The sequence below is a fragment of the Lepidochelys olivacea genome (assembly GCF_965140295.1).
Source record: "Lepidochelys olivacea isolate rLepOli2 genome assembly, chromosome: 5".
Classification (NCBI taxonomy): domain Eukaryota; kingdom Metazoa; phylum Chordata; order Testudines; family Cheloniidae; genus Lepidochelys; species Lepidochelys olivacea.
The window spans coordinates 114,269,646-114,295,656 of NC_140415.1; the positions used below are offsets into that span (position 1 = coordinate 114,269,646).

The 26,011-nt window shown below is 46.3% G+C and overlaps 1 protein-coding gene across 1 annotated transcript; it reads right to left on the bottom strand.

The window, feature by feature from the left end:
- Positions 1-13,312: 13,312 nt before the first annotated feature.
- Positions 13,313-16,904, bottom strand: LOC311520569 (cyclin-dependent kinase 4 inhibitor B-like; the record flags this gene model as incomplete). Its single annotated transcript, XM_084628126.1, has 2 exons — positions 13,313-14,546; positions 16,758-16,904. The coding sequence occupies 2 exons, from the start codon at positions 16,902-16,904 to the stop codon at positions 14,265-14,267; spliced, it is 429 nt and encodes a 142-aa protein (XP_084484252.1). The 3' UTR covers positions 13,313-14,264.
- Positions 16,905-26,011: the final 9,107 nt, after the last annotated feature.

A 26,011-nucleotide genomic window follows, 5' to 3' on the forward strand; every position in this document is an offset into this window, starting at 1 on the left:
CTCAAAGACAAACTGCAAACTGAGCAGGACCGTTCTCAGATGAATTTTAAGAGAGTTTGTACTCACAAACAGTGCTGTATTAACAGTCATGACAGGGCAGAAAAGCTGACCGTGGCTTTATCACATCAATAGCCCTCAACTCCCTTCTAGAAGGACTACCTCTTTGGAGTCTCCATACCCTTTCCATCCTGAAGCTACCAGCAAGGAGGCTCAATTATAATACAGTAGAACCTCAGCATTACAAACTGACCAGTCAACCACACACCTCATTTGGAACCGGAAGTAGGCAATCAGGCAGCAACAACAGAGACAAAAAAAAAAACCAAAAACAAATACAATACTATGTTAAACATAAACTACTAAAAAAAATTAAGGGAAAGCAGCATTTTTCTTCTACATAGCAAAGTTTCAAACCTGCATTAAGTCAATGTTCAGTTGTAAACTTTTGAAAGCACTAGAATGTTTTGTTCAGAATTACAAACATTTCAGAGTTACAAACAACCTCCATTCCAGAGATGTTCTTAACTCTGAGGTTCTACTGTACACACTTGCTCATTAGAATCTGAACTAAGACTCGCTAACTTATTTCCCATAACCGAGGAGCCCTTAGGAATAACTCCAACAGTAGTTCATCACAGAGGCTGGCCCTTTCAGGGGAATCAGGGGCCAAACTACCTGTGATAGGCTCTGCTAAGGAGAACGAGCCAACTCAGATCTGCTTGTGAGTAATGAATTACCTAGATGGCTGAGTGACAGTTAATTACTTAGTGAACACCTGGGCCTCATAAGGGCTTATAAGGGCTTGGGCAGATAGCCCTTAACACCTGAAAAGAGGGACTTCTCAGGGAAGCTGGTTTGAGAGTTTACTAGAAGGGGATGGGCGGAGGGGAACTAAGTTCTGTGAGAGCTATGAGTGGTGACAGCCTGGTCCCCATGAATGGAACTTACTAGAGAGCAGCAAGAAGTCAAGGTTGTTTAGGTACTTTAACTTGCTGCTCCAAAGAAGAGCTGCAGCAGTTTGACCTCTGCAGGAGCCCTGAGATGGACCCCTTATCCAGATGATGGGAGGAGAGGATCCTGGTCTGAGAAGGTCTTAGTGGTGATGGGCCTGGATGGAGATGGATGGACTCAGGTAGGACAGACTAATATTGACTTGCTTACATGTTTGTTTAGTCTTTGTTAAATAAATTAGACCCCAGAAGGGGCACTGTTCATTACATAACAGCATCTCTGAATTAACTGAAAGCCCATTAAGGGAAACTGAGACAGGGATACTTTTGTTGCTCTCCCCTGGGCCACCAGAGTATGTATGAGGTGACACCAGAGGACATGGGGGTGGGGTGAGGTGAGCACCCATGCTATCGCACATTGCCTTGCAGTTTATGTAGACCTTTGGCCCTGTGCAAAATTAATGTAAAGCACTAACATTTAATTTAGTAGCACTGTCATTCACTTTGTACAGATGTAAATGACAGAGGCACAAGAGATGAGGCAGGGCAAACTAAACCCTTTAAAATATAAAACTGTCAACCCATATTAGAAAAATCTATCTTAATCCAGAAAACTTTCAAATGGTTCCTTAAGTAGACTTTCCTAGTGAAGGTCCCCAAATTTAGATTTGCTTAGAACTTTTCATTTTTTAACTAGTAGAGCAAAACTGGGTGATGTGAAAAAAGTTTTGGGTTTTTTTGTTTTCCCCTTCCACCTTTTTCTGATTGCAAATTTGTTTGGGAATAGACTTCAATCTTCCTGAAAATATTCTTTATTTGCATCCAATCAGCAAATAATTCCTTTATCTTCTGACCGTTTAAGAAGATTTTAAATGAAGCTGTTCTGACAGGATGCACAGATCAGATGACACGTCATCAGTTTCTGTTGACATTTGTTGCATCAGTATCTGTTCCTGCCAGCACATATGATTGCTAGACTATTTATAGAAAATAAATAGGAAAAGGGGGGAATACAGGTGAAGTACTTCATTTACAAATGTGACTGTTCAGTTTTTATGAATGTTCCAGCTCTAAAGAGAAATTAGTTATAAAACTTTAATAGGGAAAATCTTGGAATGTGTAATGTAAAAAGCACTGGATATGGGGCAATAATGAATTAACAAACCCTTTAAGGTACCGGCTTCAACCTGCTATAGAAAAGAGACTGAAAGCTTTGCCCCACCTACACAGGCAGGTATAATTGAGGATGGCACCTGGGCTGGATGGTACAGCCCCTTTGGGACAGAAAGATCCCCATGATTTTGGTCTCCCCCCTGCTGAAGTCTGCTGGGATTTTGGGAAGTTTGGACCCTGAGGAACCCTCACAAGGTAAAAAGTTTCTCTGTTAACAGACCCTTATAGAAAGTAGCCAGAAATGGTGGGGGGGAAGAGAGTCCTGTTCTGTGAAATCAGCTGTCCATTCAGTGAGAGTTCTTTCAGTAATATATGTACCTTTGTTTTGTTTTGAACGGTGGCTAATATTTAAAAATGTTGTGAAAGTACATATTTTGCTGGCTGCCTGAAAATAAAATTAGCTGGTCTCTTTAGGAAAAACAAGAGGTTTGAGGGTTTTTCCCTCTGTCAGCCTGTGAGAAGGACTGAATTGGCTCTCTTCCATCACCCCTAATAGAACTAGTTTTTAAATGTAAATTTCTCATCTCATGGGATTACTGACTTTACTCAGCATCCTGTATCTGGTCCTTTCTCCTCTTCTCCCCCAGGCTGCCTGCAGTTCTGTTCCATGCTCTTTTCTACTTTGTTCCTCTCCTCTTTGTTTGCATAGGGGTGTACTTTTTTCTCTTCACCCCCACCACATTGGCACTTCCAGTCTTAGGTTCTGGCTACTCTCTTGTTTCTGCATCAGAATAGCTCAGTAACTATTCTAACTTCCTGCTGCCCCTTCCAGAGAGCTTCCTTGCATTTTAACGAAAGCAAACAAAAACCGTTAGCTAAAAAGTTGAAGTGGCAGTGCCTAGGCACCTAAACAAATGGCCCGGTCTTCAGAATTGAGGAGCACCCCCTTCCTCTTGACTTCCATCTGGGAACAAAGTTGCTATCGTCAACCAAAATATTAAATAACACAACAAAATCCCAGAAGTCCTGCCCTGAAGGATGCTACCAGTTATGAGCTACTTATTCTACAAAACAGGTGTACTTACAGCCACAAACAGGCTTCCACATCACTCAAGTTCCAGCTTGATTTTGCTCCGTTTCCAGGGACCAGGCTGTCTACAACTCTGTACCTCAGACACATCATTCTGCGGGTAGGTCTATGTGCAGTACATCACTATGCCTTGGACACAGCCAATTGCATGGTTGGGAGCGGTGCTGAAGCAGTGCCCATGCCTCGAGGATCGAATCCAGCTCCCATTGCAATCCATAGAAAGGATCCCATGGACTTCAGTGAGGGCTAGAGCAGATGCAAAGTGAGAGAGAGAGAGTTCCACATTTGTGTGTACTTAGATGTATTCTCCAGATTGTCCTGTCATAAGGTGGCTATTTCTAGCCCTGTTGATCTTCATTGCTATTGGGGGGGGGGGGGGGAAGGGGGAAAAACTGATGTTCTCAAGTAGACATGTCCCTGTCTTGCTGAACTTTTGAAGGCCTTACACTTAACTTGATCGCACTTCTGTATGCAATGCAATAACTTGGACAGCACATCCAATCAATTCCAAAATTTCAGGAAATGTTCCAGGCATCAATGGCCCAACTGATCTGAAGGAAAACAAATGCGGGGGAGAGCCTACCATTTGTTTAGCATAGTCAAAGCCTCAAGTACCTCTGCAACTGTCCACAGCTCAAGTAACTGGCTGGTGGCACCCATTAATGCTTTCCATCATAACAATACCCCTCCTCATCCTCCAATATAATCTAACATGTTGATGAGCTAATGATTTATCTCCCAGGCGAATAGGGGAATAGGGGTGTGCATACCTCTCCTGGTATAGGGAATGTGGGAAGCTTGTATGGAGGAAGGTGGGAATGAAAGGCAGACAGAACCCCTGGTGGGGAGATTGGGGACCCTAGAATGGGAAAAGGGAGCACACAGAGCTGCTTGTGGGGGGTGGGGTAAGGGGAATGGAGGGCATGGGGATGTGGAAATAAGCAAAGAAATGCTGCCATTCAGGGGAAATGGGGGGGACGGACCACACAACCCCCGGTTAAGGGGAGATTACCGGGAGATGCAGAGACTGTCTGAAATGGAGGGGGATGGGAGGGGTGGTAAACAAAGAGCTTATTGGGGGGCGGGGGGGGGAAATGTGTGTGCTGTGAGCTCCGCCTACTGAAGCTAGGAAGGGTGACTCCCTAGTAATCTGATGGCTCTATATAATCCTCCTAATGGTGGCTACCTTCTAGAAAATGAGTTTATAATTCATGCTGCTTTTAGGCCCCTACTAATCTCGGTGGGGCAACAATCATGCCCGTTACCTCCGAGAAGCGTGCACATTAGAAAAGCAAAAATCGGTGGTTAAGGGTGGGCCAAAGGAGACAGGCACCCCTTAGTGACCGCTCCCTACCAGGGTCCCTCTTTTCTTCCCCCGGCCCCACCGGTAGATATTTAAATCCTCTGTGTGGAGAGGTCCGGAACTGCTGCCCTGGCATTGTCCTGCTGTCGAAGCCGGGCATGGTCCTCCTTTCAAATTCTTAGCAAGGCTACTTCCTGAAATGCCTAAGGCGTGTTTAAAGCCCGGCCTTCTCTCAAGCCCGAGAGTGCAAAATATAAATAACCCATGAACAACTGATCTGACAAGACCGCTGCGCTCTGGTTCAATCCAATGCCAGGACACCTGGAGCCTCTTTGGGCTGAAGCCTGTCCTGTCTCGGCCATGATCTGTACAGCATCAAGCGCAGAGACTGACCAGGGGAGCTGTGACCAGGGAGAAGAAGGGAGGGGACGTCTGAATTCCCCCCCCCCCACACACACACACACCCCTACCTTTAGCATCGTGCCGTGGGTGTGGCCGATGGAGAGCTGCGGTCGGGCTGCAGAACGGGGTGGCTTCAGGCGCGCGTTCTTCATCCGCTGGCTCACGCTCCGGCTTCCCAGACAGGAGCGCAGCTACTGCCGGCTTGGACCGCGTGGCTGGTCGGTTGGTTTTTAAAAGCAGCCTCTCTCTGCTCAGATACTTTCACCCATCTGGGGCAAACTGCTCACTGGGCGGGTGGTTCTGGGTAAAGCAAAGCTGCTTGCCGGCGCCCCTTTAGGCAGCCGAGTCAGCCCCGCTTTTCACCCACTTGGCGTGGAGCAGCCAGATCCCACCGACAAGCATTAGTCGAGGCCGGCGCCTGATGCAGCTGAGTTTCCTGGCTTCGATTCACTTCAGTGCTCCACCAAGTAGCTTAGCTCACTGAATTCCCCCTCGGCACCTTCTCTTCAAGAGCAGAGGTCAGTGGGGGCGGAAAGAAAAGAACCAGTGGGCGACTTCTGCACACTGGAGTAAGTGCACGTGGGGGCGGTGGAATCCATTTTAGGTTAGGAGCAACTACTGGTATCTGGGGCTTGATTGTTCACTGCGCGGTGCAGAGTAACTCCAGCGTAAGCCTCCGGCTGCTGGCCCCAGGCCCACTCTAGTGGGGAGGGTTCCTCCAGGCCGTTTAAATAAGATCGGAGACAGCTGGCTCAGGGGCACAGCACGGAAAACATGGACCTGGGCAGCCGCTCTGCTGGGCTACATTACAGAGCAGCTGGGGGGATTTTTTTTTATGAAACATTTAGCTCAGAAAATGCCCAGTGGTGGAAACCAGCCCATTTTCATAATCTATCTGTCTTGACAGATGTCAGGAAAGATCGAGGATGGCATTTCTGGTCAAAACCAGGGAGTGAGCAAACACAGCCCCTCCAACAGCCAAGAGGGACTCGAATCTGGGCCTCCTAGATCCAAGTCTCTGCCTCCATTCGGGCAGAGGAGGGACTTAAACCTGGGCCTCCCAGGTCAGGGGCCAGTGCAGAAGGAAAACCACCTCTGAAAGCTTTGGATTCTTGTTTGCCCCCCAGCCCTACTATATGAATCCTAGACTGCAGCCACAAACGGGGCAAGCGGGCTTCAAAGACCCGGCGCAATGCAGCGGGTGTGTTGCGGTGCTTTGCAAACTGGACTGGGGCATCCCTGATCTTCACTTCCCCGATCTGGTTCTTTCAAACAACTAAGCCACCTATAAAGATACATTCCTGGTGAAAGCTCACGCACGATAACCTAGTGTATAACAAACAGCAGGAGTGATGTGCAGGGACTCCTTTCCTTCAGCTCCCCATGTATGAACTCGAGCCCTGTGTACGCGCAGTACAGACCTGGGAGCCAGGAACCACCCTGAACTCCTCTCCAGACTGTGACACCGACAGTCTGTCAACTTGGACTGAGTCATGTTACCCTCCGGCCTCAATTTCCCCATATACAATATCGGGTGTGGTGGGGATTGATCAGACAGGGGAAGTTGGAAAGCACTATACAAATGCTAAATTCAGTGCTTTGTTATATCTTCATGATGGTGGGCGGGTACTCATGCAAACCGTTTTATAAACTCCACAGCTAGATTGGCCCGTTAAAAGACGCGTCTCTCAGTGCGTCGCTGCCAGCTGAACTTATCCCGTGCATGTCTAAAGGTTGCAATTTCTTTCACTGTAAGAATTATCCCTAATTCTTGTAAATGACGCTTAGCAGTGGAAAGAATGTGGCTTAGTGTTGAGACTTCTATCGACTCCTAAATTACCTTAGCATCTCTCCCCCTCTTCCTCCCCCGCCCCAAAAGAAAAATCGGTTTGCAAAGTCTGCTCAGCCTTCAATTCATGGATGACTTTCTAGGAATCGTTTAGGTCTCCACCGTTCCCAACCCCCCAGCTCTGGATCTGTCTTAAACCACAGACTATCGGTTATTAGAAAGGGACCTTTTCTCGTGTGTGTGTGTGTGTGTGTGTGTGTGTGTGTGTGAGAGAGAGACACAGCGAGATTAAACACCCCGTTCCCCTCCATTGAAACTCTTCACAGTGTGGAGTCGTTGTGACTGGGAATAATCTACAGGGGATGAAAATATGAACGGAGCCGGTCATATTCATTCTCCTTTTTACCACCTTTTTACCGTCTGTCCCACGGGTGAGCATTTATTTCCGTCAGACCCTATAGTCTGTTGGAGGAGAAACTGGACAGCTGATAATTCTGCGAGCCCTATGGTCTGGGCCTGAGCCATCCTGTGACCTACCTTCTGTGCCCTCGTTGCCTGTGGGATGCTGCCCACTGCAGCAAACTGGAGACTTCACGTCTTCAGGGACCCCTACACGGCGGCCAAGATGGCTGCACTGAACGCAACAGCGCCGTGGATTCGCTCTTCCAGTGTAGCCTGTCTTCCACGGCGTTTTACGAGGCCGCTCCGGGCTTAGGTCGCTGCGGCGGGACCCCGAAGCCGGCCTCGCTGCGTAACGCGGAGCTGGCGCGCCATCAAGCGCGCACGGGGTGGCAGCTGTTCTGGGGACAGTGAGAAGTGACTACCCGGAGAGGAGACTCTCTAAAACCTCCCGAGCGCCGCCTCGAGGAACTCCTCTGCCCCTGAAGGGGCACTGCCCATGCCAGCCCTCCGTATTTCCAAATGAGATCAGCCCCTGTAACCTGTGCTGGGCATCTTTGATTGACCAGCTGTACTTGATGAGGTTGTAAATGTTTAAATCTCTCTCACTGGGTAGAAAAACCCACCTATACCCCAAGGGAACCGAGCTAGCTGCGCAAGGGGGGAGCCATGGCCCTTCCCCTTGGCCGGCTCTTAGAGGAGACCCCCCGCAGCACAGGAGCTATTGGGCTGGGGCTCCCGCATGCCCGCCCAAAGGGGCAGCTCCATGCCGGAGTTCCAGCGTGGGGAGGGGGCGCTCCCCGAGCCCCTAGGCCAGGCAGCAGCGCCCTCTGCCAGCCGTAAACCGAGCCCTTCCCCTGGAGCACCTCGCCTCCCACGTCTCCTCTGCCCCGGGACAGGCGCCCTACCGGAGAGGGGGCCTGTCCCTCGGCCCCCTTATTAGAAAAATTCCGGTTGCGCCCCTGGGGGGGGGGGGGTGAAGAGTGGAACTTGCTGTACCCAGGTAATGTCAAAACGCACCAAGGGAAAACTGGAGTATGGGGGGCGGGGGTTACGCGGATCGCTTTTATTACATAGACATGTCAGCCGCTATTTCAACCACAGACACGATGCCGGGGTCTCTCTAAAGGGCTGTAGAAAGCCTTTTGCCGTGGAATTAAAAGAACTGCATTGTTACCACGAGTTCGGGGGCTTTTCCTGTAGCCAGGAGGGCAGGGCTGCTGTTGAACAACGATTCAGTTGGAATGGGGGGGGAGGATCTTTATTAATTCAGTATTAACCCCCGCCCCTCCATTACAGCGGTCCTCCCTCGAGCCGGGCGGGAGGCGCAGGGGTGGAAATGGGTGTCCCGCAGAAGAACGAACGCCTCCCGCATTGGCCAGCGCTCCTGCGTTTACTGGGGGGGTGCTTAACCCACGCAGCGCTGGGTCGGGGGGTGTCTTCCCCCTTTAGAGCAGGGGGTCAGTAAAGCCCCTGCTGGCTGGCGGGCGCACCCCGGGCAGCGCAGAGCTGCTGGCCAGGCTCCATCCTACCGCCACTCGGCCCAGCGCTGAGGATCCGGGGCTGGGTTCTGCAGCCAGCCCGCTCCTGCACTTGTGAGAGCTCTGCCCGACAGAGGGCTGAAGGATCGGCCCATCCAGCTCTTCGAGGCTGGGATTCCGCCTCCTCCCCAGGACCCGTAAGTGCCTCGACTCTGCTTTTATCCCCCGACAACCCCTGGGCACTCTCGCTTTACTGCGTCTTCCCCCCGCCTTCGGCTGCACAGCGGCTCCTTCCTTTGCTGCCTCCCGCCCCTCCGAGCGTGCAGGCTCCAGCGATGTTCCTGGATGCTCTGACAGTCCCGTGATAGGGGGGCAGCCAACCGGGCTACCTTCTCCGCCCCCTTTTCGGGGCGGCCCTGGCTGGCTGTCCCCGCCTCTTCCTCCCCCTCCACCCCCGGATTTCTACATCCATTCGCTGATTTCTACAGCCAAAGCTAAAACGGAACGTCAAGCTAGCCACGTGGGAGGGCTTTGAAAGGAGAAGCTTCTGCGCCATTGATTCCCTTTGTCAGCGAGTAGGGAGCCTGAGACTGTGAGAGCAGTAAAGACCCCAAGAAGAGCCTATGGGGAGCTTGAATCTGTATGAGCCTGCACACTGCTGTTAATGTAAAGGGGTTAGCAGAGCCTTGCTGGGCCTGGAAAATGGAGACGGATTTGCTTTAGAAGAGCTGGGATCAGTGGTTTTTGTTTTCTAAAATGAGGAATATGTTTAAATACATGTTGACTCTTCTCTAGGACTTTTCAGACTGAAGTAACACACCTTTCTTGAAGATGACAAATGGCCATGCAGATCCTGCTTTTCCAGTCTCTGTGTGGAGGCAGCAAGGACATGTGGGTGAAATCCTGGCCCTTTTGAAGCCAGTGGCAAAACTCCCAGTGACTTCAGTAAGGCCAGGATTTCACCCAGACATGCCAGATGTATACAAAGATATTTGCAAGATATCCTAAAACATTCTGTAGACAGACTGCTCATCATCCATGGTTTCATTGGGAACAGAAGCAGGGAGTTATGCTGCAACGTTTGAGTCAATTTTCCAGGGAGAGAATTGCTATGACAATCAAACGTCTCCTCCTTGCTCATCACAGGTTTATGAAAAGAGGGACTGGAGTCAGATTTTCCAGGTATGACTTTGCCTAGAGTGTGATCTAGACACAGAGGGCAAAATCGCATACATGCATAACTCCCCTCCCAACTCCGCCAGGATAATTTTGAACCAGTTGACCTATATGGATATACACACTACATCTAACTGATTCAGCAGTATCCTTGACCCTCTTCACTGTCCGTGTCTACAAATGCAAAGTCGCATCAAATGAAACCCTAGTCCCCCTTAGGCACACTCCTGTGTACTTTTCCCCCCCTCCAGAGTAAATTTGGCTACTCTCACGTTACTTTCAAATTCCATGGAAAAATTCCATTCACTTCAGTGGCGGCAAGATCTAGCCCAAAGATTACCCCAGTTGCTTAATTCGGAAATAGGTTTTTATTCTCCCCCCGCTCCCACTGATGTCCTGTCTAAGTATAGATACATAGAGTTAAACTTTAATATAGATCGTTATTAAACCTATAGTGTGACACTCCGACGTGCTCCCAGAAGAACCGGCGTATAATTTCCGCGGAGCTCGTATACGAAGTCCTGGCCCCATTGAAGTCAATAGGAGGTTTTCCACTGATTCCAGTGAGGCCAGGATTTCACCTATAACTGCGTGTAGAGTCGCCTTTGATGTACGTGCTGCGCCATTCATAGAATGAGGTGCGTTTAATCTGGAAAAGTACTGAGGTCTCCACCCCTTCTGGGTAATAAAGGCACTCCTAATACACGCATGCGCCCTCCCCTTTTGTCAAAACGGTGTAATCATTCCTAGGCACCGCAACCCACAGCTCTTTGAGATTCATATGAAGCTCCCCTCCCTAGAGGACTCTACATGCTGTCGGGGAGTTCATACTACAGCACATTCATAGCAAGACAAAGGCTTGTGCTGACTTCTGTGTCCTGTGAGGGAGGGCTGGGACAATGTGACTTCAGCGCATTGCACCTGATGGACCCTTGCACCTGCACACTTAATAGTTTTTTGCACCATGTGAGGAAACGCGAGCGGAGTCCGATCCTACAAGGTGCTGAACGCCCCCCAACTCCCTTAACTTTAAGAGGGGTTGCGGGCGCTCATCACCTTGCAAGATTGGGCCCTGGGTGGCCTGATTTTGAATAGTGCTCTCATCTCCCTTACCGAGCAATGGGGACGGTAGCGGACGAGCACTTTGCGAGATCAGCCCCTTCCTGCGAGATCAGCCCCTTCCAGCTGAGCCCTTTTTCTTTTCTTTTCTTTAAAGTAACCTCCAGTCCTGGGTTTTTCTCCGTAGGGTTCCGCGGTTTAAACTGCCGCTGACCAGTGGGGACGGAAGGACCTGAATGAGTTAAGTAGCGCTCGAGTATCCAAAATGCTTTCAGGATTTTCTTGCTGTGAGAACTTGGAGCAAAGGATGACCGTGAAAGTCTTGCCGGAGTTACAACTGAGGAAGCTGCACGCGCGTCGCCGTGTGCGGTGGCGTTCCCTAGCGCCTCGACTGCAGAATAAGATCCCGAGTTGCCAATGGGGATTGTTTTGTTTTCCGGGGAGTTATCGGCAAACTGAAATAAAGTTTCTTAGACATGGATCCAAAACGGTGTAGTGCCGCCTATTCCTAACCTAGAATTCAAACACAGCCCCAATTGCCGTTATGGGGAACTATTTTTCATTTTGGCAATCTGCATGGGTAGCATGGTACACTACATTTTTTAAAAAAACAGAAGCAAGAAAACTCTGCTAAGTTTGGCATCACTTCAATACTCTGAGAATGTAATAGATATAGGTATAAAGTATTACAGGTGTATGTGTTATCTTTATCTTTAATATTTAAGAATTATACATGACGTTTTAAATCCACAGAGTGGCACTGATACCAAGTCTGGTAGAATTTTCTTGCTTCTCTGAAGTGTTTTATCCACGCAAATTGCCAGACGAACTCCATTTTCCATATTAGTGATTTTTTTAAAAATCTGCTATTGAAATACACATGGTGTTCAATTTGACATTTTATAAGCTTTCTGACAACCTATCTCTAACATAACCTCAACTAATAAATATTGAATTTTATATTAGAAAGTTTAACAACATTGAGAGACAAGGTGGGCGAGGGAATATTTTGTACTGGACCAATTTATATGTGAGCTCCAAAGCTTGTCTCTTGACCATCAGAAGGTCCAATAAAAATATTCCCTCATCTCTCTAACATCCTGCGACCAACCTAGGACACTAGTGCAAACATAAAATAACCATCACTTTAGATTCTCTGATTAACCCACTTTAATATTTTGCACGTGAATAATAACCGCTACTTAATCAGCTTAAGCAGTACTGAATGGGAAGCAGAAGCGATACACAAACATATTTATAAACTGTTCTTTCATTGATGTCCTTTGGGGGGGAAAGCTGGTGGGCATATAGCTGGTGGGCAGATAGCAATAATAACGAACATTCACACGCTCTTCAGCTGTTGTATTGGATGTCCCTGTTGCTTGTACCCATTGCTTATTTGCGGATTTTAAAAACAAAACGCCGTAATAATGGTCCCAATCCTGGTTCCATTAAAATTAATGGCAAAGCGCCTATTGATTTCATAATAGGAATATTTTCTAGAGATACACGTTCGCATTGCTAGTATAAAATTCATAATTTGGAAAGGTTTCTGAATCTGAGTGTATTTTCAGAGTTTCCCTCCTGGTAGGAATTGGAATGGGATAATTAATGTGGGTGTATGCCTCGAAAGTAAAATTAGACGGGAAAAGTTCCTCATAGTGTGAGGGATCTAATTTAAAATAATCTAAATTAAAATATCGGAATGCAGATCTGTCTGTTCTAGTACTGTTATGAATAAAAGCATTACTCTGTGATTTAGCATTGATCTATCACTTAGATCACTACAGAAATCAATAAGTCAACTTGCCTATTTTGAATCCTGTTATGAGAGGGGTCTAATACCAATCACAAAAACCACACTAGTATATCTAAGAATTTAATATGCTGAATACAACATTTTCCCCTCCTCCCCCCACTGTGATGATCTACAATATACTCTCCCGCTGCTTCATCTGCCCAGGGAGACTCTCTTGGTGGATAATAAGGAATATAAAGGTCCTTTACCCCACATTGTGAGGTTTTTATAATTTGGGGGTTTTAATCTAAAAACCAGACACCAGAATCCTCCCAGTCCAGTTATTTAAAATAACTGTACACAAACACCTCTCTAATGTTCGTGTGCATATATCTCCCTTCGATCTAATTGGAAGTAGTAGCTCTCCAGAGGTAAGCTATTAGCTTCATAAGAAGCTAATATTCTTCAGATCATTTGCTTCGCCCTAGAGGGCTTGATCCAATGTGTATTGGTATCCAGAGAAAGATTCCTATTAGTGTCAGTAGGTGTGGGATTACGGGCCCATAATCCCGTTACCAATGCTGAGCAAATGTAACAGCAAGGGTTTTCTGACTGTAACAGAGTACAGCTAAGGAAAGGCTGCCATCCAATAAACATCCTCTTATCTTGATGAGTAAAATATACTCCTTTTTTTAAGTAATAATTGAAAGCATTCAGCAGCTTGCAGGATAGCTTCCTCGGAAGTTTTTATGTAGTAGGTACTGTTTAAGGAGCCTATTTATGACTGTACTATGCATGTATTTATTGCTTATATAATGCATTTTAGCAGGGAAAATACTGATGGTTGCTCAGAGAGAGATCCGGCTCTAGATTTTAGAAAGTCAAGGGCTTCTAGCTGTAATGCAGGTTATTTAGCGTCTTTAAATGAAGGGCTTGATTCAAAACCCATTGAAGGGGGTGGGAGGCGGGGGAAACACTTTGAGTCACGCCCTAATGGGCACCCTTGCAACTGATGCTGCTTGTGTGACATTTTAAGGAATATATTGTAGCTGTGCTGGGAAATTATGTAGCATTATTGCTGCCTTCGTGAAGGGTTTAATGGGAATGGAATCAGGCTGCCTACACGACTATGGGATTCTTTCCATTGCTGTTAACAGGGAATTAGATCAAGCTCATGGTCCTGCCTGCATTCTGGAAAGGTACCCCATTCCGTTCGGTTATAAGGTGGATAAATCCCAGACAACACACTCACTGGAGGAAAAAGCAGGCATGCCCCCAAGAGTGCTACCAGCTGGGGGCTGCAGGCAGGCAGGATGCCTCCTCCATACAGTGCAACCTTACCGACCCTTTTACCGTGAAATCTTCTCTTGGAGCAACTTTACTGTAACTGGAAGAATAATCTGTTTGCCTGCTCGCTATCAAAGGAATCTGACTGTATGCAAGTTGAGTATCAAGCTGGTCCTCCAGAAGTGGGTTCTCTCTCTCTACACGCTTTACAGTTTGACTGGAACCAAGGAGAGCGGCTGTTTTCTACCACAGCCTGTGAACCGTCCATCCCAGGCAGCGCAGTCTCAGCGAGAGAACCACAAGGCTGCAGCTGCCTGGCGGATGGGTCACCGGATGCCGTAGAAAAACCTGGGGTGAAATCCTGGCTCCACTGAAGTTAACAGAAAAATTTCCATTGACTTCAGCGGGGCAAGCATTTAATGAGGCCCCTGTGGCTGAGCTGTTAGCCCCGCAGACGGCTGGCCACACGCCCGTGCCCTATGCCTGGGGCGGAGCGGCACCCCTTGCAGGCTGGGCGCGGAGGTAGCTGACCACTTGCTGATGCCCGCTCTCGACAGCTAGGTCAATGGGGAGGCGGCCCCATGCGTCCCGCAGATCCAAGCGAGCCCCGCCCCGGTGCAGCGCCACAAGGGTGTCCAGGAAACCTTCTTGCGCCGCATCGTGCACTGGGAGGGAGCCGGTGCGCGGGTCCGGCCGGTTGGGATCCGCTCCTCTCTGCAGCAGCAGCTCCGCCACCTGGGTGTTTCCCATCATCATGACCTGGGAGGGAGAAGCCGTCAGTCAGCCTTGATCGATTTAGGGTTCGGTCTTGCTCTCTTAGCAAGAATCTCGTTTGGTCTAATGGGAATGTTATCTGAGTTAAGGTCAGAGTCTGAGCCGCATTACGCTCTCTAGGCGTTACTCTGGATTTACACCGGCGTAATGGAGACCAGAATCTGGTCGCTTGACTTTGGAATTACATCTGTGTTCCAAGGAGGTAAATCTTCAGGGTGATATCCGGACCCCGTAGATGTCCATGACAGAACTGCCATTAGCATCAGTAGGGCAGGCTTTCTAGGGTTTTGTATATTTAGCTACTTGCATACGGTGCATAGCTCTTGAACTACATAAATACATATTTCAAATGAGCATGTATTCTGATAATATTATTCTGTAAACTTCATCTTAAACACTGAAAAAGGTAAACATTAAAAAGAGTTTACCCAGTGCAAATCAAGAGCATATGTACAAAATACATCCTTAAGCCCCCTCGCTCAGTAGCGATGTTTTTTGACTGCACTCCTTTTTATATTTGATAAAAAATAAAACTCGCCATCACATTTATCAAGTCAATTTACGCAGACATGACCTTCATTTACAAGTGGTGAATGAGAGATGAACAGTTCTTTGAAAAATTTCCTCTGTGCAGTGAACTAGGAAAATGTACTAGAAAACTAATTCATAAAAAAATTAACTGACTAGAAGAAAAGACTTTCATTTGACAGATTTCCATTGAAAATTAATGCGCAAAGAAAGGGCGGCAGAGCTGGAGGGGAAGTTTTGTCTTTGTTTTAAATCATAAAAGGAAATCCAAAATAACTCTTGACCTGGGTTTAATATACTTGATTGATTCTGCAGCATACTTAAATATTAAGTGTGTAAAATTTGTTCATGTGTATTCCGCTTCACATGCACAATCAAACAAGATGTAGAGTTACTTTAATATGCTTTAAATGATTAGTAAAATATATTTGAAGTTTCACTATATTAAATGTGTCCAAATTTCAATTTATTTTAACCAACAATCTCTGTGGGCAAGATAAATAGAAAGTGGGTTAAAGGATGCACTTTTTAAAAGAAGAAAAAAGGAATAAAAACTCATCATAGAAATCGGTTGCAACATTTTTATCAAATGTAATTGAGCACAGACAGAATCTATGTAAACTGGTCTGAGAGACAGCCATTTTAAGGGCAGCAAAAAAAGGTTTTTAGTTTTTTCTAAACTCATCCACATATATGGACATAATTTTAAAAAAAAAAACCACACAAAAAGCAATAACAACTCATCCACCTATGTGGATAACTTTGTGTGTGGTTTTTTTTAAGTTATCTACATATGTGGACATGAACTTTAGCCACAAAACCCTTTCTTTTTCCCCTCTGCCATGTTTACTCCTTGCAAATATAATTCCTTCCCCCTATAAACAGTCAAACAAAATGGCAGTCATTCAGAGTCCAGTTATGCTTGATTAAATGTATTGTGATCTGGCATTTTATATGCTCAAGAGATTGTTTGAAATAGTAATAGAAACAAAGTACCATTTCCTAAATATAACTTTTAAATTTTTAATGTTCTGAAATGAATGAAGTTGATGCTAAAACATCTAAAATAGTGCTGTTTAATGTAAACCTTTTATCACAACACTCCTTCAGTTTTTTCTCCCTCTAGAACTTATTAAGGGGTGAAGAATCGAAACGGGGCACCTATAATTGTGGGATATGAACAATAAAGCAAAGTGGACCGTGGTATAGAAATTTAAGACGATTTCTATCCATATTCATACATAATGAGCTAGCACTTTGCTTTATTCTTCTTGTCCCCCATAATTACACGCGCCCCACTTCGATTCGTGTTGTGGAAAATGTATACTTTAACTCCTAAAATGAATAATACCGATGAATAATACTTTTAAACGAGGGGCAATGAATTTTTAAACATCACATCTCTATTTAGCCAGCCAGAAGCAGAATTCGTTTCTCTATTAAGTGACTCCCATGCGCTCCCCTTAATGGCCGACTCAATAGGTGTACAGAAACTAGAGATTTTTTTACAATCTCTAATTTTTCCATGTTTGGAGTAGGCTCTCCCCCCACAGGGCGATCTCCCCTCGAACCAGCAGCGCTGGACAGCTGCTGTAAAATGCAAAGACCCTCTAGCTCGCGCTCCCCGGTGCCTGTGTCCCCTTCCAGCTGGGCTCCGTGACCCTGTACCTGAATCGGGGTGCTGCCGAAGGCATTAACCGTATTGGGGTTCACTCCGGCTTCCAGCAGCAGCCGCACCCTCTGCCCGTCCCCCTGGGCCGCGGCGTTAGCCAGCAGGTCCCTCTCGCCGCCTGCAGCTACAGCCCCCGCCTGCATGCCTCAGGGCGCCAACTAGCCAGCTCGCCCCCCCACCACCACCACTCCACCGCCTTAACTAGCGGTTCTGCTGGCACCGCCCAGCGTGACAGTTTGCACCGCCTTCTTTTTCGTCCCAGGCCCCCATCCTCCAGGGGCACGTGCGTGCGGGGCTCCCCCCGCCCGCCAGCCATGGGTGTCACTGCAGCCCCCCAGCCCCGGGATCGATGCCAGGAGTAACTTGGCTGTGGTCTCCCTTCTCTCGCGCGCCCCGCCGGCCCGCTGCACGCGCGCTCCCCCGCCCCCAGAGGAAGCCCTGCCATTGCGCGGGGAGGCGGCAGGGGCTGCGGCAGCGGCCGGGATTGGAAAGCAATCCCTGCCCGTCACAGGCGCCCTGGCGGGAGCTGTCCCCTCCCCCGCTAGCGCTGCGCGCCCTCCCAGCTTTTCTCCGCCCTGTTGCTTCGCCGCTTGCACACCCGCTCTCCTCTCCTTCCAGCCGCGGTGTGTGTGTCCCCCCGCCCCCCCCCGCGCCTCGCCCAATCACCCCCGCACACGTGCATCCCCCCACGCGTCCCCCTCCACGGTGCTCACCCTCCTCCTGCTCAGGGTGATCTACAAGGAGGGGCGCCCTGTGGCTCGGCTCAGGCGCCGTCTCCTCTACCTTGCCCGTTACTTTGCCACTTGACAGCGAATCCGGACCCAAGGCGACCTCCGCCGGTCAACATCTCTCTCCTGATCTCGCCAGAGCCACCCACGCGAGCTCCGGGGAGAAAACTTCTTTCGATCGGGGAGGTGGACCGAAAATAAGTGGGTGGGGTGGTAGGTGAGGGGCAGCGCCCTGCTCTCTTGGAGACACCCATCAGAGCGGTGGGGGAGGAGGGCAAGCCAGGGCAGAAGGGCGCAAGATAAAATAACTTGACTGCTGTCCTCCATCCATCCCACTGAGTCAACCACCCAGACTCCCTTGCTTGTGCGGTTACATTACCCCTCATCCGCACCTCCCAGGCACCTGTCCATCTCCTTCAGTCCCCCGCGCCCCCTTTGCCTGTAACCCCTCTTCTTGATCCCCTTCACCCGCTGTCTACAGCTAAAACTACCGTCTTGGCCACCCCCGGGTCTTTAACCATTTCACCCCCCGGGAGGCTCCCATTTGCACACCCGGTCTCGCCGGGTAAAGTAGATCAAGGAGGAGAGGACGCTCCCAAATTTCGCTGGCAGTCGTGGTTCCATTATACAGTACTGTCATGTGACTGTTGTGTTGTCTGCTAACCAGTGATGTTGCATGCATGGCACTGTGTGAGTAGATATTTCTAGTAAAGGTGCTCATGTTCCCAGGAAAATCCTGGATTCTTCACCAGCCGCGACCGGTACCTTAGATAGCGCAAAATAGACAGCACCTGTGCGGGAAAGGGCTGTCAAAGCACTTCCCGTTACAGTGCCATATTTTCGAGTCATTTCTAATTTTTGGAGCAATACTCAGGAAGTGGAGGCAGAAAATGTGAACAACGCCGATTTTATTCACTTTACAGCAAAAGTTTCCATGAACAGAGTCATCCGTAGAAGAAGTCTACGCGGTTTTATTTTAGATAACCCAGCATGATTGCACAATCCGAGCCCTCTAACTCGTAAATATAGAAGCAGATAATAAACTGCTAGACTTACCTGAATATGTATGTCCATTCCACCCCGGTGAAATTAACACAGCAGCGTATTTATGCATGCCACTTAACCTACAAAGAACAATGCCAGCAAGTAATCGCCATGAGCAACATCCCAGCAAGTAAGTAATCGCCATGAAAGCAAAGACGAATAGTACCTTCTGAAGCTAGTAAGATTTTCCTGTTTTCGCTAGAGGTGAAATCCACCTCCACTGTACGTGCCAAATTCTGCCCTGTAGAGCGCTATAAACTTATCACATTCAGTTACAACTCTATAACGCAGTCAAGAGTCTCATTACCATTTTGCGAGGTTCCAGCCCAGAAAATCTCACAGTCCACACTCCGTTTAAAATGAGGGTAGAACCCAACACTAAGCAGGTTAATGGTATCACTTCCTGGACTGTAGTTTCATATTCATATTGTTCTGTAAGGTGGAAAAGTCATGCTTGTAAAGCCGGTAGTCAATCTGAGATCACGTGAATTAGACGGTCAGACAAACGTGGTGTGTGTCCAGTGGGGGGAAAAGGGGGGGAGGAGGAAGAAATGCCCCAGGCAATAAAGGCAGATTGCAGTGCGGAGCACGATGCGCGGTGGAAGGTTGATACTAGATCCTGGGATCCGTTTGAACAAACGTCACAGAGGCGGAAAGTATTGCAGCTCATCACTAATACCTGCAGCCACCCAGAGACACACGATAAAAATGCCTTTATTTTGTATCCGCAGGCCAAAGCCCTGGCTATAGAGCTGTATGGGCACCCCTTCCCCCCCCCCACCACATACTTACTCCGTTGCTTCTTACACCAGTGATCCTATTGAGCTCAATGGCAACACAGCACGAAAAAGCTGACAGAAGAACCACTGAATGGGGAAACAGATATTCTGACATTTTGCCAGCATTTTATAATGTAAGGTTGTCCTTGAGGGGAACCCAATCGGCTCCGCCCATGGGCAGGTTAGGGTCTTGGGCGCCCTTGCACTTCTGCACAAGCAAGTAACCGTTCTGGATCCGGGCCTAGCATAGAAGGGAAAAAATATCCTCTCCCTCAACCCCGCAGTAGCCCCTCTCTGGTGGGCTGCAGGGATATGTGGGTCATCTTTGTGTTCTTCCTTCACATACCCATGCAGGAAACCAGCAGAAGTTTAGATGCCAGACTGCGTGTTAACTTATGTTAGCCTCCCCGAGGGGTGGAGTGCCCCTGTAGGGGTTGTGGCAGGGCACGAGGCAGGCTGCTTTACAACAGAGTGGGGGCAGAGGGCCCCTGTGTGAACATGCCCGCACTCCATGCCCCCACTCCGAAAAGAAGGAATGATTAAAAACGGCTGTTTTCAGTTTGCTGAGGCCGATCTTGCAATGTAAGCGTGTCTGGACTGATCACTGCGCCTATCTGGAGCTCCATACTCTAGTCGGTGAAAATCTTGGACCCCGCTCCCCAGACAATGGGAGTTTTGCCAGGACTTCTATTGCGGCCAGGATTTCATTCATAGACTCCAACGGGGCTCCCCATGGGCGCAGGGGTCGATCTATGCACAAGGCATGGCAGGATCGGGGCCTGGGCTTCGTAGGTGAGTGGGAAATAGCGCCTGTGTCAGGGGCGACGAAGCACTTAGTCACTATAGTGTTTTTGCTGATACTGACTAACACGGCTACCACTCTGAAACCTCATTATGTGTGTGTCCTGCGTCCCTTTTTACACATTCTGAAATGCCTCCCTGCTGGTAAGACACCCGCTCCTCGTACCAGCACGTCGTAAGCCTACATCTGAAGCCTCCGCGTAAGACACGGAAGTATTCCGTTTGGATTTGACAATCTTGCGGGTAGCTTTTTAAACATTACAGAGAGAATTATATTGTTTACCCCTCCCCGCCCCACACACCTCAGCAAACCTCCTTTCAGAGGGTTTTAATTCCATCCAGGACACATTCCAGTGTCACATTTAAAATCACTTGACGGGAGAGGTGGAAGCTGTGAGTTGGTGGCTCAGTAATATCAAATAAATGCATCCCTATTAACTAGTATTTATTCTCTTGCCCCCTCCCTTCACCTCCAGGCTGTAACCAAATCTTGTGATTTTTTTCTCCATAGGGGTGTGTGTGTGTGTAAAATCTCCTGTGGAAAAAGAAATTACATATTTATATATAACTTCTTGTTTGTCCCCAAACCTGAAATACTTGTCCACATCTTAATAATTGAGGACCAGAGCTAAAGTTCACTGAAGTCAATGGAAATTTTTCCACTCACTTCAATGGACTTTGGATCAAGCCTACACCACATCACTAGAACTAGTTCCTCTTTAGCCTTCCCAGTAACCTCACGGTACCCCCCTTCAGTCTATCCTGTAGGTAACTTGCTGCCTTGTGACACTTGCTGTGGACTGTTCTGAAGGAGGGTGTTTTTTGTGAGTTCACAAGAAATGTATCACTGTAAACGGCATGTGATCAGAGAATTTTGTGCTGCAAGAAGTTTGTTCCATCTAGTAGCTATTCACAGAGGAGGGAAGAAATAGTGATTGAGTCAAGCCATCAGGGACATGCTGAGGATAGTACTGATGACAAAACACAGCTCTTATATCAGTTGTAGTAGAGAGAAAAAACAGCAGGAGGTAGAGGCCAAATGTTTGGAAATCAAGAGGTAGTTCAGGTTTTTGAGAGGCCTGTGTGCTTTCACTGTACCTGGAAAGTATCTTTCTGTTTTTTTTTCCCCCTGGGTGAAATCCACTCCTAGGAAGAAGGCCATCAGGAGGCCTAGGCACCACAGAAACCTTGCTTAGGCCTTGTGTAGTTCCTCTACTTTTCACCTTCTGATAGGAGAACTAGTGCACAGAATGACCTGAAGGTGATGTTGTTCTCCCATAGAAACAGTGCTTCAAAGTTACAAAATTGCACTTCCTTTCCCCCCCCCCCATCTTACCAAGATCTAAATTAATAATACCAAATACCAAAACCACAAAGCTCTGAAGTACTTTAAAAATTATTTTGCCAGAACAAGAATATTTAGGAACAAGTTACAAGGTGGCGAAATTGTAGCAGAGATTTAGATTTTCACATTTTAAACTACCCACCTAAAATGGTGTTATGCTCAGAAAGTGACTGTAAAAACAAAACTACCTTATTCAAAGCATCTGCTTCCTGAGTCAGATACTGAGTCAAATGACTCCTTGGTTTACTGGGGAGGGAATAAGGCTTGGAACCTGCAAAAATGGGAGCAGCCACATTGAAGGAATTATACACGAGCATAAAATTATTCACGTGAAAAAGGAATTTTCAGGGTCCTGGGCTTTGTTTGTACTCCTGGTATCTCTGCAGGGACAATGGGCAGAATTCTGATCACATTCCTACCTTGAATTTTCGCTAGTAACTCCCGTAGCGCTGCTGTGAATTTTTTACCGGCGTGAAAAATTCCGCAAAAGGCAACGAAGTTACCTTGGATTTTCTCCAGTGGGAATGAAATTAATCAGGCCCTAATTCCAGTGGATGTGCACAGTCTGATGCTCATCTTTGATTTTACAGCTTCCGGAGCACAGTGGGCAACTATACAACTGATTTGTATAAAGGAAAAAACCGAGACTAATAAAAACGAAACACTAGCTGGTCGGAATCAGTGCCCAGATCCTACGGTGATAAACTCTGTTTAGATACAGAGATTAGATTAAGGAAGTACAATTCTGAAGTTTAGTTCCTTAATCTTTTCTGTTTATAGTAGAAAATGGTGGGATGGCTACAGAAATACTAAGAAAAAGCAGCTGACAGATTAAAAAAATGTTTTTGCTTGCTGCGGCAAGCAAATCCAGGAGTCCCAAGAAACTTCAGAGCTACCCAGTTACCCGAATTAGCAGTACACACATTGATAAGGGGGTGACTTTAGAAGATGCTCTTGTGTATATAGAGCACGGTGCTATTTCATACCAGACAAAAGGCGATTGGCGTAGGAGTTGTGATAGCAGCCCTGGTATGTACGCACACGGCAAAGAGAGGATCCCACTAACTGTCAGGCAAAAAGTGTATCTTGAAAATGGATGTCCACAAATGTGTAATGTTTCCTTATCTGAGCCCAGCTTCTCACTAAGGGCTCCAAGTCTGGCACGTTTACAATGCAATGCAAGTTCCACTGGATCCTTCTGGCATCTTTCTTTACAGGTCCGAATTTTTCATCCGTATTGGGGTGGGAATGGGCTGCAAAAATGCTGGTTTATTTTAATGTTCTGGAAAATGCATCGAGCTATCATGCTAATATAAAGTAAATAATCGTAAAAGCCTTTATAAACCAAGAAACTGACACAGCACTCGGGTGTCCTGCATAGATTTGGCCCAATCATAAGAGAAAAGAGTTATTTTACGGGAACTGACACAAGCCACAAAACTGCAGATCAGCATCAAACAAGATAGCAGAAGAAAGGCTCCGAGAACCCTGCTAATAAGATCCCCCCCTCCATCGTCAGTTTTCAACCTTTTCTACCCATGGCCTCAAAACTATCCCCTTTTCCTTCTGCACCCCCCTTAAATCCATCTACGCTTCTCTCAGAAATCCACACCATAGAATACCTTGTGCTGTTTCAGTCAAGCAGCTCGCATTTACTAGCAGGTACCACAAAAGAATATCTGAGATGACCACAATATTGCTGAACAAATGCTGATCACAGAATTATATTTGATTAACCTAGTTACTGCACCTCTTTACTGCTGGGAAAAATATTTTGTTGCAGCGGAAGGGATAAAAAGAGAATTATACTTTTTGATGAAACCTTACTTCCTGTATAATTTTTTCCATTTCACATTAAACAATTTAGCAACCCCAATTAACTGGTCTAAGGATTTTATTTTTCTGCCTCTCTCTAAAGCTGCACTGAAAAAATAATTTGGAATAATGATGAAAACAGATCTAGTTGGAAGCTGCAATTATACAAAGTTAAACTATTTTGGTTATATCCGAAACAGAAAACAACCTATTTTACTATTTAAAGTGCCTCCACTTACCAGCAAAGTGATATAATTTTTTGTTTGCTGTGATAGGTGAACATGCAAATAAGGGAAAAATGTGCCCCCCTTAACAACGGATAATTGAAATATTTTCTCTTTGCTCTTTTCTAATATAGCAATACATTAGTGTTAAATCGGATGGATGGGTCATGGTTTTATGATAACGTAGTACGCAAGGGCTTTCTTAGTCTCTGAATAAAGTAACTAAAAGGATGGATTTAGCCTGTATGCAAATAGCTTGACTAATTTTAATAAATCTAAAAAGAACTATGGTAGAGGATAACTTTGGTAGAGCTATAATACGAATAAAATATAAGCAGGTGAATGGCAATTGTTGGATGACGAATGCTAAGTAACTATCTGAGAGCGCTTTACAAACATATAATTAATTAAGCCCTCCCCACATTCGGTAAACCTCGAACGTGGACGTAGGAGCAGAGAAACTGAGGCAAAGGGCGATTGTGACTTGTCCAGGGTCGCATAAAAGGTAGGTGACATAACCAGGAAAAAACTCCTGGTCTCCTGAACCTATGGTTTAACCAATGCCACAAAATGTTCTCTGTATTTTACTAATAGTTTCATTTACCGTGCTGTATGCATTTTCTAGGTTTACTGTAACAATACAGTAGTTTTATTTGAAAGGCGGGTTCAGGCCCATTACGATATTCAAGAATCTCACGGTGGCTGCGGATTAATCAGAATGCAGGGGTTTCCTAATAGCATTGTATAATATTTTTTACGGCTTTGAAATCAACAAACTACTTTATGTGCCAAATTAAAACAAATGTCCCAAGTTTCAGCACAAATCCTACATGAGTGCATACAAAATAAGTAACTTTCTGCCTAATTTTCACTTACATTCATATACGCAGGATTTGCTTTAAAATGTAATCAGCCATTTTGTAAACTTCGGGATCTATCTGGTTCGGTAAGTGCTTTTAGAAGCAGTTCCTTGGCACTGCTCCAGGGAGTTAGAGCCGAAGCCCTGTTGGAGTTGGGCCCTGTGTTATTTGTTTTCAGTCGGTTCATCGCTTTTTATTTCCTCCCGGATCTTTCCCTTTCTGATAAAACAACTAAATTAGAATAATTCTAATCCAGACGAGAGGGAAAGGGAAAGATCAGTGCAGCTGCTGTATTTTCAAATGAATGTGTCCAATTCTACCCTCAGACACACACACACACACAACTCCCAGTACCCTCAGCAAGGGCTATGAATGCATCTGCCTACAGTCTGGGCCCTTAATTGTTTCTCTTTTTCGCGATTCACTTTAATCTTCTCCCAGGCTTATTATTATTTATTTTAATATAATTATATTGTATAGAACAGCTATGATAGGGCCGGAGGGGGAATTCCAAGTTTTATAGCTCAGTCACAACATAACTTGGCCTTCCAAGAGAAAAACAATCATGTTTTGAATACCTTAGTGAACTTTTTAGCACTAATTTGCTTTTTAATAGTTTTTAAAAAAATGAAATTATATAAAAATAGTTCTTTGGGGGCGCAGAAACACAGAGCAAAACACTGCTGGCCAGAGCAGGGTTTCTGACCCTGGCTTCAGTGAATTGACTTACAGGCAGTAAATATTTTCAGGATCAGTCCCATATTTTGGTATTTATGCTTTTCAGGTTCATCACAGAGGTGATGTTGATGAGGATATATTTTTTAGCACTTATTATCGCTGCGGTTGAAGTAAGGAGGCCCAACATCTAGTTTAAATATGGATATTTAAAGATAATGATGTACACTGCATAATTGCTCTTGATCAAAACCTTCCCTGTACACTGGCCTAACCAGTGCTCAGTATTCCATCAGCAGCACAGAATTATTTCCTGCTCCAAACACTGTGATATATATATAAAAAAATCTCAGAACCAAGGGGGCCTCTGGTTTGGATTTTTTAAAAGTGTGTTTTTATGTCCCCACTAATATCGGTCTTGGCACTTCCTATTAGACTACAGAAATCGTGTTCTTCCTCTGTTTAACATTGCTCCACATTTTATAATGCCCAGATAATCCACAGAATACTTTATGCTTATTGTGTATTCAATAAATCATAATAAACAATGCCTAAACTGCACTGTACAGGGCCAAATAGACCCTGCGAGGGCCAGTTCTGAAGTCCCAGTTCAGGCAAAACTCCCACTGAAGTGCTTGAATTTTGCCTGAGTGAGCCCCTCAGGATCTTTTAGATATGAATTTTAATAATTAACTCTATGAACTGATAATCTGATACACTGATACCTTAGTTTTGGATGTTTATACAATAACAAATATAAAACCTGGCCAATCGATTTCACTGTTAAAAATATCACAATGAAAAGGCAAACATGCTGACTTTCCTATCTGGCTAGTCACAAAATAGTGGTGTGTGTGTATAATCGGCCATTTTCTCCCTCCAAAACACTATTTTTGGTGCCTACTCACGAGAACGTTTGTCTCCAGTTTGTCATACTTGATGGTGATGGTAGGTGCACTTTAATTACTCTAGAAAAATC